Source organism: Lepidochelys kempii, chromosome 5 (genome assembly GCF_965140265.1).
Source record: "Lepidochelys kempii isolate rLepKem1 chromosome 5, rLepKem1.hap2, whole genome shotgun sequence".
Lineage (NCBI taxonomy): Eukaryota > Metazoa > Chordata > Testudines > Cheloniidae > Lepidochelys > Lepidochelys kempii.
The window spans coordinates 23,329,219-23,348,342 of NC_133260.1; the positions used below are offsets into that span (position 1 = coordinate 23,329,219).

Sequence of the window (19,124 nt, forward strand, 5' to 3'; positions counted from 1 at the left end):
ATGGCATTCAGACAGAAGCATGATCATATTCGAGTTCACAGCAAAGACCACACATAATAGAAACATTCACATAAAAGGTTGATTTAGCAAGAAGCAGTTAACTCACACCTCCTGGTTCAGTAGAAGAGGAAGAGAATAAGTATTTGTCACCATAATAACAATTTAATTAATTCAAATCAGATCACATTGAACAACTCAGAGCACTATTACATGGTACTATTCCTCCCCACTCACACAACCCTCACCAGAAACACTGCTAACTATCCTTGATTTACTCATCTTATAGAATCATAGAAATGTAGGGCTGCAAGGGACCTTGACAAGTCATGAAGCCCAGCCCCCTGAGCTGATGCAGGATCAAGTAAACGTAGAAAATCCCTGACAGTTTTTTGCTTAACCTGTTCGTAAAAACCTCCACTGATGAGGATGCCACAACCTACCTTGGAAGTCTTGTTTCACCACCTTCTATGACTTTTTGTAGAAGTCTGCTAACCAGTTTTAAACACTTAATTTAAAATTACTAAGCAGAAGGTAAGTTTTTTTAACTCTCTCAACGAACAGGCAAAATATTAAAGAGCTAATTTTCTCTGCTCAAAGGTTGTATTAGAACAAATGCCTTTGAGTTCAATATTGTTTGGCAAATCAACATTTCACATCAAGGTATTATTTTAATGACCTGTAAATGAACAGTTACACTGATTTCTTCAAATCACCTACAAAAATTCAGCTTTGCCTTCAAATTGAACCTGGCAATTTTCAGGTCAAACAAATTTTTGCTAACCAAAGTTACAGGAAGCTAAAAATAAGGTTCATACTGGAATCTGGTTGTGATCTTAACTATGGAAAGATCATTCTCTCAATGTATTTTTTTAAGTCACATTTTAATATGACACCAGAACATATACGAGTTCCTCCTACAGTTCTGCAGTGAGCAGATAACTAAAATATTACTCTTCAATTGTGCAGATTTATATTCACTTCCACAATGGCACACAGACAGATAAGTAAATGTGCCAGTTTCTGCTTCACTTAACTCAGAAAAATTGTGCTAGATGAAGCCAAAGTTGGCAGGAAAAGAACTTTTTTAAATTTTCAAGCCTTTCAAGTCCTTATCTGGACTAGACTAAAAGCATTAAAACCAACCATTTGAAGCACTGTAAACTTGTAATCCCTGTACATCTTCAACCCACACAAACACAGTAGCTATGCCAGGCATTTTGAAAGCATTCTTTGTACCAAGTGGTTGTAAACCTGAGAATGTGTTTCATTCAGGTCCAGTTGAACCAGTGCAATCTACAGTCGTTTCTCCCCATTGTGGGCAGGAAGCCACAACTGTTGTAGCTCTATCAGATCAGATAGTTCTAATTCCATATAGCAATTCAAGATATTGGTACAAGTACTTTCACCTGAGGAGATTCATTTCCTACTGTCACTATGCCTTGCTAGTCCATAAACTTGGCTGGCAATAATAAAGTCTCAAATTAAAAAAATTAAAAAAAATAGAAGTACAGTAGGACTCTTTTTATCTGAGCCTCCATTACCTGGCTCTCTGTATTAACAATCCCAGGGCTGATGGCCCGAACCCTGCTGCCCCGGGGCTGAAGTCCTTTGCCCATTCTCTGGATTATCCAGATTTTTGATTATCCGATGGTGCCCTGGTCCCAATTAGATCAGATAACTGGGGTTCCACTGTATGTGATAACAGTGCATCTTCAGCTCTGCTGGGTACTACAATGTAATCTATAAATACAACATTCCTGTAACACTCATCTGACCCAGTTTTAATACACAGCTGAGTTGTGCCCATACAACACAACCACGGGTCAATTAAGTTTGGGCATACCTACCAACTGAACTGATTAATCATGTCTGAAATTAGGGAAAATTAGACAACCATCCTGTAGGGAACAGTGTGTCAAGCAAGAGGATATGTGAATGTAGAATTATGTACAAAAATAACAGTATTCAAAAATAAAAAAATAAAATTTTAGCGCCAAGTCCACTCAGTCCTACTTCTTGCTCAGCCAATCACTCAGACAAACAAATTTGTTTACATTTGCAGGAGACAGTGCTGCCCGCTTCTTGTTTACAATGTCACCTGAAAGTGAGAACAGGCGTTTTCATGGCACTTTTGTAGCCGGCATTGTAAGGTATTTACGTGCCAGATGTGCTAAACATTGGTATGCCCCTTCATGCTTCGGCCACCTTTCCAGAGGACATGTTTGATGCAAAGGAAAAAAAAAAATCAAGCTTTTCCTAACAACATGCTCAGAAATAGCTCTGCCTAGGAAGATGAGTAAAAGCAGAATCTATCAGATACTTCTTGGAATCCAGAAAGATTTTCTATGAGAAAACCATAGGGCAAAAAACCCTACTTTTTAGAATGTGAAATAGTATTTCTTTTTGGTTTCTCATTTTTTATAATCCTGATTTTTCTAAGTCACCCTAACAAATGAATCTCCAAAAATTTGATACTTAAAATGAAAGTGTTTACCTTGAGTCTAAACAATAAAGTTATGTAAGAGGGGAAAAAAGCCCCAAAGCTGTTCCCATCTCTTCACTGTCCCTCCTCATTCCAACCTTTCAGGGAAGTTTTGCCTATCTTCCTCCCCCCCCTTTTCTTTTTTGAAGGGGGGAGGGAGGTGAGGGAGAAGGCTTTATAGAAAAGATGAGCAATACATTTTGAACTCAACACAGTTAGGCTTGGGCTGAGTCAGGTGTCCTCTGGCAAGAAGTTTCATAGTTGAGGTCTTGTTAGAGCAGGGGTTCTCAAACTGTGGGTCAGGACCCCTCAGGGGGTCGCAAGGTTCTTACATGAGGGGTCGGGAGCTGTCAGCCTCCACCCTAAACCCCGCTTTGCCTCCAGCATTTATAATGGTGTTAAATATATAAAAAAACATTTTTAATTGATGGGGGGGGGTGTCACACTCAGAGGCTTGCTATGTGAAAGGGGTCACTAGTAAAAAAGTTTGAGAATCACTGTGCTAGAAAGACTATTCTGCCCCAGCTTTGAGAGTCTTGTCTTGAGTATCTTAAATTGTATTGGCACTGTGCAGTGCAATTGTCTCAGTGGGTCACAGAAATTGTCTCAGAGGTAATTAAGTACCAACCCATTAACAGACCTGTAGATTGGGACCAGGAAATCAAAATTGTATTGGAAATTAATAGAGAGTCTTGAAATCCTTGGATCGCATGCGCAATCCTTCATGTCACCCTTTGTTGCTTAGGAGACTTGCCACTCAGCTGCATCAGCTGCAGCTTCTATGTTGTGGTTATGCTCATCCCCAGGTAGTCAGTTGCAACAGTCTAACCTGCTGGTGACAAAAACTAGCATTAAAACGTGTTAGGTCCTCATCTAACAGGAAACAGCATGTTCTTCTGGTCATCTGAAGGTGGAAAATATACATTATTTGCTTAAATAGCTGTCTGTAGCAAAAGAAGTCCAGTCTTGCCCTAAGGCTTCTAACCATTTTGATGTTCATAGTCTGCCTTCTATCAGTATATTGATGAAGGATTATTAAACTGGGTTCCCATTTCATCCATCATTTCTGGTTTTTCCTCACTCATTTTTCCACCCATTGGACACAGACCCATAGAACTGGAAGGGACCTCGAGAGGTTATCTAGTCCAGTCCCCTGCACTCTAGGCAGGACTAAGTATTATCTAGACCATCCCTGATAGGTGTTTGTCCAACCTGCCCTTAAAAATCCCCAATGATGGCGATTCCACAGCCTCCCCAGGCAATTTATTCCAGTGCTTAACCACTCTGACAGTTAGGAAGTTTTTCCTAATGTCCAACCTAAACCGCCCTTGATGCAATTTAAGCCTACTGCTTCTTGTCCTATCCTCAGAGGTTTTCTCTGTTTTCTCCCTCCTCCTTGTAACAACCTTTTACGTACTTGAAATCTGTTATGTCCCCTCTCAGTCTTCTCTTCTCCAAACTAAATAAACCCAATTTTTTCAATCTTCCCTGATAGGTCATGTTTTCTAGACTTTTAATCATTTTTGTTGCTCTTCTCTGGACTTTCTCCAATTTGTCCACATCTTTCCTAAAATGTAGCACCCAGAACTGGCCACAGTACTCCAGCTGAAGCCTAATCAGCGCGGAGTAGAGCGGAAGAATTACTTCTCATGTCTTGCTTACAATACTCCTGCTAATACATCCCAGAATGATGTTTGCTTTTTTTGCAACAGTGTTACACTGCTGACTCATATTTAGCTTGTGATCCACTATGACCCCCAGATCCCTTTCTGCAGTACTCCTTCCTAGGCAGTCATTTCCCATTTTGTATGTGTGCAACTGATCGTTCCTTCCTGGAGGAGTACTTTGCATTTGTCCTTATTGGATTTCATCCTATTTACTTCAGACAATTTCTCCAGTTTGTCCAGATCATTTTGAATTTTAATCCTATCCTCTAAAGCACTTGCAGCTTGGTATCTCCCGCAAACTTTATAAGTGTACTCTCTATGCCATTATCTAAAACACAGATGAAGATATTGAACAGAACCAGAACCTGAACCGATCCCTACGGGATCCCACTCATTATGCCCTTCCAGTATGACTGTGAACCACTGATAACTACTCTCTGGGAACGATTTTCCAACCAGTTATTCACCCACCTTATACTAGCTCCATCTAGGTTGTATTTCCTAGTTTTTTTATGAGAAGGTCATGCAAGACAGTATCAAAAGTCTTACTGAAGTCAAGATATACCACATCTACCATTTCCCCCTCATCCACAAGGCTTGTTACCCTGTCAAAGAAAGTTATCAGGTTGGTTTGACATGATTTGTTCTTGACAAATCCATCCTGACAGTTACTTATCATCTCATTATCTTCTAGGTGTTTGAAAATTGATTACTTAATTCTTTGCTCCATTATCTTTCCAGGTATAGAAGTTAAACTGGCAGGTCTGTAATTCCCCGGGTTGTCCTTATTTCCCTTTTTATAGATAGGCACTATATTTGCTCTTTTCCAGTCTTCTGGAATGCCTCCTGTCTTCCATGACTTTTCAAAGGTAATTGCTAATGGCTCAGATATCTCCATAGTCAGCTCCTTGAGTATTCTAGGATGCATTTCATCAGGCCCTTGTGATTTTTAGACATTAAGTAATTTTTGACTTGTTTTTTCCCTATTTTAGACTCTGATCCTACTTCATTTTCACTGGCATTCACTATGTTAGATGTCCAATCGGCACCAATCTTCTCTGTGAAAACCGTAACAAAGAAGCACCTCTGCCATTTCCACTTTAAGACCAGAAGGGATCATCATGATCATCTAGTCAGACTTCCTGCACATAGCAGGCCACAGAACCTTACCCACCCACTCCTGTAATAGACACATAATCTCTGGCTGAGTTACTGAAGTCCTCAAATCATGATTTAAAGACTTCAAATTACAGAGAATCCACCATTTACACTAGTTTAAACCTGCAAGTGACCCTTGCCCCAGAGCTGAAGAGGAAGACAAAAAAACCTCAGGGTCTCTTCCAATATAACCAGGGGCAGGGATTCCTTCCTGGCCCAAAATATGATGATCTGTTAGACCTTGAGCATGTGGGCAAAACCAACCAGCCAGACACCTGGGAAAGAATTCTCAGAGCCCTCCCCATCTAGTGTCCCATCACCAGGCGTTGGAGATATTTGCTGCCAGCAGTCACAGATCAGTTACATGCCATTGTAGGCAATCTGATCATACCATCCTCTCCATAAACTTATCAAGCTCAGTCTTGAAGCCAGTTATGTTTTCTGTCCCTACTATTCCCCTTGGAAGGCTATTCTAGAACTTTACTCCTGTAATGGTTAGAAACCTTTGTCTAAATTCAAGCCTAAACTTGTTGATGGCCAGTTTATATCCATTTGTTTTTGTGTCCACATTGGTGCTTAACTTAATTAACTCCTCTCCCTCCCTGATATTTATCCCTCTGCTGTATGTATAGAGAGAAATTATATTTCCCCTCAGCTTTCTTTTGGTTAAGCTAAACAAGCCAAGCTCTGAGAGTCTCCTCTCATAAGGTAGGTTTTCCATTACTCTGATTATGCTAGTACCCCTCCTGCACCTGTTCCAGTTTGAATTTATCTTTCCTAAACATGGGAGGCCAGAATTGCACACAGTATTCCAGATGAAGTTTCACAAGTACCATTATACAAGGCAATAACACTTCCCTATCTCAGAAGGGATATGTCAGAAGATGAAATTTATTCTTATAGATTAAGACCAGAAGGCACAACTGTGATAAGATTATCAGAGCACAACACAGGCCAAAGAAATTCAACCAGGAATTATACAGGCAACTTTTCTTGCCTAGAAATTTATCCAGAAACATCCCACCTTCTTAAGTAATGTTTCCCCCTCTTTCCTAGATAGGCAGATGAGAACTTTTGTCCCTGCTAGGGGTAAGAGAACATCCTCCTCCAATCTTTCCCAGAACAATAGCTTTAGTGCTGGAAGGTACTACTTTCTTATTAATGCAAATATTCAGCTGTGCTATAAAGTGAACTAATTTTCATTTGTAACAGATCCTTCAATTATAGGCGACAGGTCTGCAGAAACAACAATTCTGCAGCGTCTCAGAAATAATCCTCAGGGTCAGACTGCAGGACATGAATGGCTCAAAAACAAAACTTGCCCATGTCAGAATAAGTTTTTGTCTGTCCCCCAAATACCTCACTATCTTAACTGTGGGATGTTCACAGCAGAAAAATCCATTACTCGGAAGAAGGGAGGATTAAAACAGTAATTGTTTACAATAAGCAGTGTCACAGCGACAACTTACTGAGGCAACTGCTTCTAATAAGCTCTCTTTGTGATTCAATGGAAATTTATTTCCAACATGTCGCAAGCCAATATTTCGGTTAAGAAAAACATTAGGAAACAGACTTCTCAGAAGTCTACTAGAGATTACCTTCTTCTTTGAGGAAACAAACAACCTCCTTCTCTGTCCAATCCAGGACAGATCTTAATAAGGATGATACAGACAGATTCACCAGATTGTCACAAATGTATAACTTACATATAAAGAGACCCCAACATAAAACAGAATTTGTATCAGTTTCAGACTGCAGACGCAATTTTGGATATTGGGTTCTTTATTTTCTCTGCTATCATGTTACCTCCACATTAAACTGGAATTCCAAGGCTGGTGGCAAAGGGCTAATCTTAGAAGGTCACGGACTTAACTGCTCTCCCAATGAAATGGAATCACTCTAAAATAGGCGGACTCCCACCTAGATGAACTGGTTTATCCAGAGAGAGGTTGCCTAGCAATAAAGTCACTTGGTAAGGGTCTAGGATTATCTGATGAGGCTGATCCAGTAACCACCTGACTGAGGGACTAAGCTGTTATTAAAGGACTTGGAGAGAGGAGGATGGAGAGCACCACATAGGAAGTTTTGGGCAAGAGGTGGGAAGAAGATGGCCAAGGTCAGAGAAGGTGAGCTGGAGGGAGAAGACTCCATGTTTCAGAAGACAAGCCATGCATTGCAGGTGGAGGACCCTCGACAGACCCAAAGGATCCTGACCCCAGCCCTAAGAATGCTTAGGAGTGGTCAGGAAACTGACGCAGGGAAATGTATGTCGGGTTTATTATTTTGTATAGATCTGTGTATTTCTCATGCAATTAAGCGCAATGGTTTTAGACTCTTGTGCAAAGTGTCTCTGCATTTTATGTATTACACTTACCACATATCTCTTGAAATAAACTGTGGAACCAGATCACCCGACGGCTGGAGTTCTAGGAGAAAATGTGTTTAGGCTACAGGGGGAATTTAAGGAGTCAACACCAATTCTAGGGTCTAAACAGTTGCACCGCATACATCGGTGCGACTCAAAGGAGATCCCAAGACAGGCTCTGTTCAGACTCTGGAAGCTTCAAACACATGGGATTCAGCAATCTGATGAGTTACCAGCAGGGAATGCTCAAATGGAACCATAATAGCATTGTTGGAGCAAAAGGACATTTAAAGTTGCATTGTAACTACACCTTACAATAGACTATCTTCATATTCATGGGTTCTCTAGGTAAAAACTTGCCTACCAATTGAATGACTGTCTTGGATTCAGGAAGTGGCTGCTACCATACATATCCCTTGTGCTTTAGCAGCAGTCCTGGACCTCACATTCAACACATCTTCAAATGCTAGATGGAGGAAGATGCACTGCGCAGACTTAAGGGGAAAGCATTCAATTTTGGGTGGTTGTCTCTCATTGTCAGCTCCCACTTGTTCAGTCTGAACCCCCGGGGTAACGATCACCTTCTTTCACAAGAGGTGAGGAAGGGTAAAAGTGAGTCTCCTCTTCCCCAATCCCACTGGGAAAATTCCACTTCTTCCAATTGAAATAGATCAAAACGATTTGTTTGGCCTTTTCTTGCTTTTGAATGTCTTTGATTTGTGTTTCTTATTACAAAAAAGTTTTTTCTTTGACCTTTTTCTGGCTTGTGAAGGTTCAAGTCGAAGTCAAAACCAGAGCTCAGGGTTATCGTCCCTTCAAGTCCCAGATTCTCTAGTGAGTTGTGGAGAGAAGGAGTAAAATGACACATAATGTGTGAGTCTAAGTTCTATTTCTCTGAGAATATTTGAGGACTACAGAATTGGATCCTTCAAGCATCCATCTGCCTGGGAATCAGGTTTGAAGCCACCAGACAGGGATAGGAGGAGCACGTAGCGATGTAAATATCGGTTACAAAAAGTTAAAATTATATCGGTTAACTGATGTCGCTCCAGCGGTGGGGTGCCATGGGGCGGCAGGCGCTGGGGTCCCACTAGCCCGGTGTGGCCGCGCCAGCCCGGTTGGCTCAGGGCAGCCAGCATAACTGGGGTTGGAGTACTCGCTGGCCCAGCAGGGGCCGGGGTACTCGCTGGCCCAGCCCGGTGTGGCAGTGGCCGGGGTACCCACTGGCCCAGCACAGCCAGGCAGGGTTGCTGCAGCCAGCCTGGCGCACCCTGCAGCAGAGGTTACCAGTTAAGGTCCGGTTAATGGTTAGCCATTTTTCTTTTATATTCCTAGGAGCAGGGTTTCCCCATGGGAAAGGATGGAACAGTCTCCAAGTTGGAGGGGGTGGGCGCAGGTGGAGAAGGAAAGGCGTGTGGATGACATAGTTTACTGGTTTCTCCAGAGAGACAATGCTTCACTGGAACCCACTCAGACATCTCAGTGCTGTCACCATGCACACACTAGCTGGGAACTGAGGTGATAAGATCTTCCCCGGAGTCTGGACTTTTTTGCAGCTGCAGATCCTTTGTGACAGGCTGAGCAACCATTTCTGAATCTTCTCCTTCCTTGCCACTTTGGTCCAGGTGGAAGACAAAAGACAGGAAAATGCTTCAGTAAAACCTTGAGCCCAAAGCTCAAGAAGAGTAGATTTGCTGGTTCCCTTAAAAAATTAAATTAGCTCTGTCACCAGAGGTCTGTAGCCTACAGTTTGTGCTGCTTTAAAGACAGAGAAATCTGGGAGAGGCTTAAAGGGGGCAGCCTCATAACCCTGCCAAGTCAAAGAGATCCAGTCTGCCTTCAGATGCCTTTGACAAGAATAGAAATCTCCACAGTTAAGATGGTGGGATATTGGGGGTGGGGCGGGGGGGACGGGGGACGACGACAGGGTACAACTGAGTCCACTGAACTCATGTTGAATTACACAGTAAAGCCATTCTTACCCACCCCAGCACTAAGTATGTAACATAGAAAAGTGAACACAGGCTGGTATATAAAGGCCACCTCAGTTCACAGCTAAGTTGTCTACACAGCTAACTTAGCTCCTGAATTGCATCTAAGGAGGTTGTGACACTGATTGAAAAGCAAATGTATAGTTCACAGCTGATGACAAAGGTACTAAAAGAAATACCCGAGAGAGAGAAGAATCATGCAAAAAGCCTACCAGCCTGATTTGCAAAAGTGGTGAGTACCCACAAATGCCACTGAAGTCCATGGAAGCAGCAGATGTTTAACACCTGGGGGGGGAGGGGGAGAGAAACAGATTGCCAGATACTCATTTTATAAGCTTAATGGGCCAGCTTAAGTAATGAAAAAGATTCTAGATGCTACATACGTGAATGAACATAAGTTTGTAGGGAAAAACTGTTATGAAATTATCCAAGAAATTTTACATATTAATAAATTTAAATAATTTATTAATCCATATGCACAAGAGGCATAGGAGGAGGAAAAATGAATTAAGGTTGAAAAAGTATACCCAATACCTATTTCCCCAAGGACTAGGCCTATTAATATGGGTGAAAGATACCTACATCCAGGATCATGCTTTCTGCAATTGCAAGGAACAGAACAGCTGCACATATAGTACACAATAAAGGGTGTACATGTAACACTGCGAGTTTTTGTTTTCGAATACTTAACTGTGCTACCTTAAAAAAAAGGTTAAGATTTTTGTATGGAATTGTAAAAAAATGAACTTGTGAGGTTAGTCATTAAATGCCTAGTTAAAAGACATAATGTTAAATGATTAACTGTCAAGAGTGAAAATGAATGTAGAATTTTAGTACCAGACTGTGATCAAGTTTCTCTATGTAGACCTCTGTCCAATATAGATGAGTTACTAGAGAGCAGATGCACCTCAGCTAGTCTCTGTGTGTCAGCACAGTGAAAACCACATACAGCCTGAAGCCCTACACAGCTAAAATTTGGGTAAGAAAGTTAATATAATAAAAAAGCTATGTTCTACTCTCTGTAGGACAATTTTCAATTTTGAAGTTTTCAAAAGCTTGCTCTCCTCTACAGAAGTTTTCCCAGCCAGCATCTGTAATGATCTGTGAGATATTTCAGTACCTGGTAAAATGACGTAACATTACTTTTCTTCCATAAGTTAACAGTCCAGTCTCCAGCTCATAAAAAGTCAAGAAAACTAAAAATATCTACTGCTGCCCAAGCTACAAAAATTTCTGATTAAACTTCTCTGTGTGTGCGCGTGCCAAGAAAAGTTCACAGTTATAGCCTACAGCGAAATTATTATATTGGTCTAAATTGCAACAGCTAATAGCAAGTACCTCAACATATTGTACAATTTATATAAGTTTTATTTCAGCACACTGGGAATCCGTTAAAATATTTGATCTGTATTTAGCGTATCAATTATCTACACTATGGAAATAAAACAGAGGACCCACTGAGGCTTGTTTCATGATTCATCATGCTTCTCCAAATAGATTAGTTGTGGCACATCTGTAGAGAGTGTGAGAGCAGCTGTCTATATTGCTATGATTGAAAAGGTTTCCATTTCTTATTAAGAGGACTCAAAAAAACCAAGGAGCGGTTACGGAAAGCAGCTAACTCCCAACCTTGTACTTTTCAAGGGGACTAACCCCAGAGCTAGAGACTGTATGAAAGATGAACAAGAGCTGTTAAGAGCAAACTGGTCTGTACTTCTCTTTTAAATTACACTTAAAAAAAAAAACAAAAAAAAAACCTATCCTCCCAATATTTATTGCTCCATCTTCCTTATACACTTCAGTAAGTTCAAAGAGTAACCCTCTTTCACTGCTCCTTTTGTGAGTACCATTTTATAACAGAATACAGTAAAACAACAAGCCATTTGTCATCCTCCTACTTCAAAAAAATAAGTACCCTTGTGTCGCAGAAGTTTGTACTAGAATTAGAATGTAATAGAATGCCAAAACTCTCTAAGTGAATTCCAATAGATCCTGTATTTAAAGATTAGGCCCAAAAATTGAAAGAAAAGCCAGAGAACAAGAATTAATAGGGCATGAGTAGGACATTGGACTGTCAGAATTGTGCAATATTCCTAAGGTTGGTAGAGTTATTTTGGTCCACCACCTTTTATCAGTTTGTACATTCATGCTCAACACATAGCTACTTTTAAAACAAGAATTCTGTTAATTAAAAAATTATCATTGCTTTCAATCACAGCAAAGAAAACTTTGGAGTTACAAAATTAGACACAAATCATTCGTTAAGCACTTACCAAGCAAAAAACTGTAAAAATGTTAAATGGTAAAAATGGACTATAAAACTGAAGCACTCTGAAATATGTTTCTCCTGTAGTCAACAGTTTTAAAAGGTTTGGATGAACTGGACTTCCTTTTTAGTGCTTAACTTCTGAAGGGTTTCCAGCGGAATTGCAGAATTTCCTGAAGATGTGATGATCCCTGAAGAATCCTAGTTATGCACTGTGTTCCAATATGAAAAGGAGTACTTGTGGCACCTTAGAGACTAACCAATTTATTTGAGCATGAGCTTTCGTGAGCTACAGCTCACTTCATCAGATGTTTACCGTGGAAACTGCAGCAGACTTTATATACACACAGAAATCATGAAACAATACCTCCTCCCACCCCACTGTCCTGCTGGTAATAGCTTATCTAAAGTGATCAACAGGTGGGCCATTTCCAGCACAAATCCAGGTTTTCTCACCCTCCACCCCCCCACACAAATTCACTCTCCTGCTGGTGCTAGCTGGCTGCAGGAGAGTGAATTTGTGTGGGGGGGTGGAGGGTGAGAAAACCTGGATTTGTGCTGGAAATGGCCCACCTGTTGATCACTTTAGATAAGCTATTACCAGCAGGACAGTGGGGTGGGAGGAGGTATTGTTTCATGATTTCTGTGTGTATATAAAGTCTGCTGCAGTTTCCACGGTAAACATCTGATGAAGTGAGCTGTAGCTCACGAAAGCTCATGCTCAAATAAATTGGTTAGTCTCTAAGGTGCCACAAGTACTCCTTTTCTTTTTGCGAATACAGACTAACACGGCTGTTCCTCTGAAACCTGTGTTCCAATATGTTAGCTATTCCCCCAAGGACACCACATCTGCCAGTTAACATTAGTGTCCATTGTCCCAGTAGCATGTCACACTGCTATTAATTGAAATATCTGATTGAGCTTTGGAACATTTCAGCCTCCAAGATTGTTCAAGATACCCAACAACTCCAGATATCTTTAAATACGTCACTATTTCATAATATACACTTTAAAGAGATTGTGTCTACTGAACACTCACCGTTCCTGGAAGTTTAAATGTACCAATAACGGAAAACTACTCAGCAGCAATGTAGCATTATTGTAGTAATTTAAAAATATGATCCTGAACATTCTGTGTATGCTACAGACCCACAAACACGCAAAAAATGATCATAAACATACATAACTCCTTCAGCCATCATTTTGCCAATTCTTTTGTCTTCTATACAAAAGGCATATCACCTATCTGTGTCTCCAAAATCCATAGTATTTTTTGTAACAAAAAATGGGAATAGTTGGATTTTATCTAAAACGTCACACTGGTGTCACTCAAAGACTATATACCTCCACAGAAAATTGCTTGCACGCAGGAGGTTAACAGAAATTTAAACCTTTGTAAGTCAGTATTTTGCCTATAGGCTCAAGATGTATTTACATCAGTATCCTCAGTATCTATATTATTTATAATACAGTATGCATCAGAATGTTTAACGTGAAACATGTACGTGTGCATATATACTTTTTTTTTACACTAAAAATTGTTTCTTTTGTATGTTACCTGACTATTAAAATATAGAAATGGTTATGTGCACATGGAAAAAACAAAATAAAGAAGAATAATCAACAGGAAAAAAATAATATGAACTCAAAATGTACAAACAATATCATAGGTAAGGATCAAAGGCCAACAGACTTTGTGTTCTGAACATGTGTATACTGCACACAGAAAATGCAAGAAAGTATTTTTTTTCTTTTTTGGGGAATAAATTTCTCCATACCAAGGATGTCCCAGGCTTTGCTGAACCAAAAATAGAGTTATTACACTCAGCAGGCATACTTTAAGAATTTTGCTATGATTTAATTACAATAGTGCACCTCTTTTGATAGGATCCACATAAAAACCTATGATACATTGAACATATTTAGCTGTATAACATTCGAAAAGCTACACTGCCGTTTGAACCTTTTTCAAAAAAATTTTTTAAAAGAAAGTCTCACCACAGTTTAGGTGATGTTAGATTATATTAAATTATATTGACAGAATATTAACACATCTGTCTAGACTCTTTCCACCACTCCACTCCCTCAAGTCTTCCAAGAAAAAAAAGGTAGAGCTATTATTTAGCTAAGATATGAATATTAAATTCCCAATGAATCTTTCCTGTCAGGTACCTAGAGCTTTTAGGAGAACATGTGATCTTAGTTCAATAAAACTATACTAAAGTTTTCTATAACTAAAACTCAACACTGAATCATTTTGTTTGCAGGTGATTACATTCCACCGTAGTAAGTGGATAAGACTTTGTCAGCTTGAAATTTAGTCAATTTTAAAAAAAGAAAAGGAGTACTTGTGGCACCTTAGAGACTAACCAATTTATTTGAGCATAAGCTTTCGTGAGCTACAGCTCACTTCATCAGATGCATATAGAATACAGACTAACACGGCTGTTACCCCTCCAACGCATTATTAAGGATCTACAACCTATCCTAAAGGATGACCCAACACTCTCACAAATCTTGGGAGACAGGCCAGTCCTTGCTTACAGACAGCCCCCCAACCTGAAGCAAATACTCACCAACAACCACATACCACACAACAGAACCACTAACCCAGGAACTTATCCTTGCAACAAAGCCCGTTGCCAATTGTGCCCACATATCTATTCAGGGGACACCATCACAGGGCCTAATAACATCAGTCACACTATCAGAGGCTCGTTCACCTGCACATCCACCAATGTGATATATGCCATCATGTGCCAGCAATGCCCCTCTGCCATGTACATTGGTCAAACTGGACAGTCTCTACGTAAAAGAATAAATGGACACAAATCAGATGTCAAGAATTATAACATTCATAAACCAGTCGGAGAACACTTCAATCTCTCTGGTCACGCAATCACAGACATGAAGGTCGCTATCTTAAAACAAAAAAACTTCAAATCCAGACTCCAGCGAGAAACCGCTGAATTGGAATTCATTGCAAATTGGATACTATTAATTTAGGCTTAAATAGAGACTGGGAGTGGCTAAGTCATTATGCAAGGTAGCCTATTTCCCCTTGTTTTTTCCTACACCGCCCCCGCAGACGTTCTGGTTAAACTTGGATTTAAACTTGGAGAGTGGTCAGTTTGGATGAGCTATTGCCAGCAGGAGAGTGAGTTTGTGTGTGTATGGGGGTGGGGGGGTGAGAAAACCTGGATTTGTGCTGGAAATGGCCCACCTTGATTATCAGGCACATTTGTAGGGAGAGTGGTCACTTTGGATGAGCTATTACCAGCAGGATAGTGAGTTTGTGTGTGTGTTTTCTGGAGGGGGGTGAGGGGGTGAGAGAACCTGGATTTGTGCAGGAAATGGCCCACCTTGATTATCATGCACATTGTGTAGAGAGTTGTCACTTTGGATGGGCTATTACCAGCAGGAGAGTGAGTTGGGGGGGGGGGGGTGGAGGGTGAGAAAACCTGGATTTGTGCTGGAAATGGCCCAACTTGATGATCACTTTAGATAAGCTATTACCAGCAGGACAGTGGGGTGGGAGGAGGTATTGTTTTATGATCTCTGTGTGTATATAAAGTCTGCTGCAGTTTCCACGGTATGCATCCGATGAAGTGAGCTGTAGCTCACGAAAGCTCATGCTCAAATAAATTGGTTAGTCTCTAAGGTGCCACAAGTACTCCTTTTCAATTTTAAAAGTGAGTTTAAAGTACTTTTGAATACTACACCTGCTCCTAAGTCTCCCTGGCACTTTTTGTGGTTTCACAGTCACACTTCACTCATTTTAAATATGTTTTTCTCTATACTCTTGCTCTGAGAAAGACCCACATAAATAGGCGAAACCAAGCATGCAGTAAGAAACAGTTAAACTGACTATAAAGTGCTGTCAAATGCACAAAGTAGACTAGTTGGAAAAAAGTGAGAAAACTATTTTTGTTTACTAATGTTAAGTATTACTTGTAGCAATGGAAGGTAAAATATTTTCAAAGATAAGTGACTTTAAGTTGACAGATTTTAAGTTGGAAACAGAAAGCTCTACAGAAGAGCTAAGTAGACAGACAGACACAAAGCGTATAATCCCATGATAAATTTATCACAAACCTCAAGAACTGCATATTGCTGTAGCCCTTGTCCACATGTCCTCTACATAACCCCAGTGGATGACCTCATGTCTCTTTATATTTTCTCTCAACTCTATGCTCTCTGGGACAAGTATATTTCTTTTGTCTGTAAAGTACCATGAATATCTGCATTGCTAGAGAAACATTAAATACAAGTATACTCAACAGAAGATTCTTTTCCGTAGAAAGGGCCCTTCGATTCTCTTGGGGGATGTGCAGTTATGAAAGAGACACAATAAATGATCTAACTATAACAATTTGATACATAACCTGTACAAAGAGAATTTTGAGGTCCAAAGCCCTGATCCTGCAAAGACTTTAAGCACTTGCTTAACCTTACTTCAGTGGGACTACTCTTGTGTGTAAAGTTAAGAACATATCTAAATATACATAAGACCAGGGCATAAGGCCCTGATACAGCCATCAGATTCACATGGATGGATCCATGTGTCAATGTGGAGGCCTCATGACTTTATTGGGACTCCACACAAATGCAAAGGCCCACTCAAGCAGATCCAATTACAAGAACATGTCCTAAGACAACAAGTATTACACAAGAACATGTCCTAAGACAACAAGTATTACACTTCTCAACCTAGCCATTCTTAGTCAGCTAATTAATTTTAGGTTTCATGCAATAAAAGTCATCCAAAACATAATGCTAGCAGTCCCATCTCACATCAGACCTTACTAATGAACACACACAGTTTGAAGGTACCTTCTTTCCCCCACTACCTGCATTTGCTAGTTGGCTTGAAAAGTTTACAGGTGACATCAAAACTGAATGAAAGACCAGCATTAGTCTATAACATGTACCAAACTAATCAGTCCCCTTTTGTAGGATTGCTACTTCAGAATTTATTTTCTTTATCCCTATTAAACCCTTTCTCCCCTCCTCCCCCCTAAAAAAAAGATGTTCGTAGAACTAAACCAGACCCTTCTATAATCATGTCACAAACACAACTAAAAATAAAATAAATTTCAAATACTAAATTCAAGGAAAAAAATTGTTTACCACCACGATTAATAAATTTTACCCACTTCTCGTGTCTGAAGCCCATTTTTGTCAGAAACAAACGTATCTCCCAGCATTTTAAAGACGTACAAATAAAATCTTGACATACACTAAACTAGAACTACTTATTGCAAAGAATTTTTTTTAAAAACAAAATATTTTACACATACTGACATCTACACCTCCAATTTGGCAAATCCAATTAATTTAGCAACCCCCAAGGCCTAGTATTATTGTGTGCAACCAAACACATGGAACTGACCAGTCTCCCAGAGCCCCAAATGAGCTGTGGGAGGCTGGGTAAAATATAACAGCTCTGACCTGGTACCCCAATTCCATACCCCAATAGTCTCTAGAGTACCTTACCCGCATCTTCAAGGTCCCTGCCTTTATCCGCAAACCCAGAGTCACCATCCCGCCTAAAAAGCCCCTACATGCACCCAAACCTCCTCTTCTCCAGAATCATTACTCCTCTCAAATTCACTGCACCAAAGCAATCCTCCAAAGGCACCCCAATCCAACACCACCACCAAAACCACCACCAGGCCCTGGGCTACTGCCCCAGATCCCAGCCCTCCCTCCACCCACAAGGCCCCAGGCTTCCCCCACATCCCAGCCCAGTCCTCGTCTCCAACCCCAATTCCCCCGTCCCCACGTCCAGTCCCTTTCCCCCGCCCCAGCTACCAGGTCCTTGCCCCCACCATCCCAGCCCCCCTCTTGCCAGGTCCTTGCCCCTCCCAAGATCCCAGCCAGGTCCTCCCCCCCCCCATCTCAGCCCCCTCATCCGTCAGGTCCTTGGCCCACCCCATATCTCAGCCCCCCAAAGTCCTTGGCCCCCCAAGGTCCCAGCCCCCCCTCCCGCCGGGTCCTTGGCTTCCCCCTGGATCCCAGCCCCCCCACCATGTCCCTGCCTCCCCTCTTCAGTCTCCACATCCTTGGCCCACCCCATATCTCAGCCCCCCCAAGTCCCTGCCCCCCATCCCCGATGTCCCTGGCCACGTCCCGCACCAGACGCCCCCCCGGTCCCCCGCACCTCTCGGTCCTTGAGGCCCAGCAGCAGCACCTCCTCCATCAGGGTGAGCCGGGTTTCCTTGGAGTCGCCCTTCTCGTCGTCGCCCTGCTCGTCCCGGCGGCCCTCCTCCTCCGGGCCGCCCCCGGCCACCCGCTCCTTGTCGGCGGCAGCGCTGCGGGAGGCCTCGGTGCGGCGCTGCACCAGGCCCGAGTTGCGCTGGGTCAGGGAAGTCATGGCTCCGGCCGGCCGGCGGCGCGGGGGGCGGGAGAAAGCCCGAGCGCGCGGGGCGGGGGGGGGGGGCCGCGCCGGGGACAGGGGCTGTCGCTAGCCGCGCCGGGGCTGCGGCCGGCCGGGGGGACTCATGGGGGAGGGCTCGGCCGCGCGGGGCAGAGGAGCCGGCTCCCCCGACAGCAGGAGCAGCCGAGGAGGCAGCGGACGGGACGCGGCTTCTCCTCCAATATGGCGGCGCTGGCTGATGTCAGCGGAGGATGTGGCAGTCCGGGCAGGGGGAGGGCACCGGAAAGAGCCGCGGCCGGGGGGAGGGACCCTGCCAGGCGGCTCGGGGATCCCGCCCAGGCAGAGGGGGCGGGGATCCCCCACAGGGAGCCGTTGCGGGGCGGGGATCCCCCAAAGGGAGGAGAGGAGAGGGGGGCAGTTACGGCGTGGGGGGTCCTCTAGGAGAGAAAGGGGGGGCCCCTCAGGGTGCAAGGATCCCCCTCACAGAGGAAGAAGGGGGTGCTGGGGGTTGAGGATTCCTGTCTGGGAAATTATTGGGCAAAGGGGAGAGTTTTAATTTGCTGAACACATTAAGCTTGGGGGTTTGGTTTCACTAAACCAGAACTGGAAGTGGTTTGGATCTGGGATTCCTTTTATCCAGATGAATAAATTCCACATGCTGGTGAGGAGAACAAGCTTCAATTTTGAAGCAGCTCTGATTATTATTGTTAATGTGAGTGAAAGCTGGCAGGTGTTGGGCTAGTGTAGAGGGAAGATAGGAACAGTTCCTGCTGGGAAGTAGTAAATCATGTTGTCTGTGAATCTAAAACCAAACCA

At 42.3% G+C, this 19,124-nt stretch overlaps 1 protein-coding gene across 1 annotated transcript in view; it reads right to left on the reverse strand.

Moving 5' to 3' along the window:
* GOLPH3 (golgi phosphoprotein 3) overlaps positions 1-18,556 on the reverse strand; it is a 42,591-nt gene extending 24,035 nt beyond the window's left edge. The window contains exon 1 of the mRNA XM_073343675.1: positions 18,093-18,556. Within this exon, the coding sequence (XP_073199776.1) occupies positions 18,093-18,305 (213 nt within the window). The 5' untranslated portion in view covers positions 18,306-18,556. The remainder of the gene's footprint in view (positions 1-18,092) is intronic.
* Between the last annotated feature and the right edge of the window lie 568 nt (positions 18,557-19,124).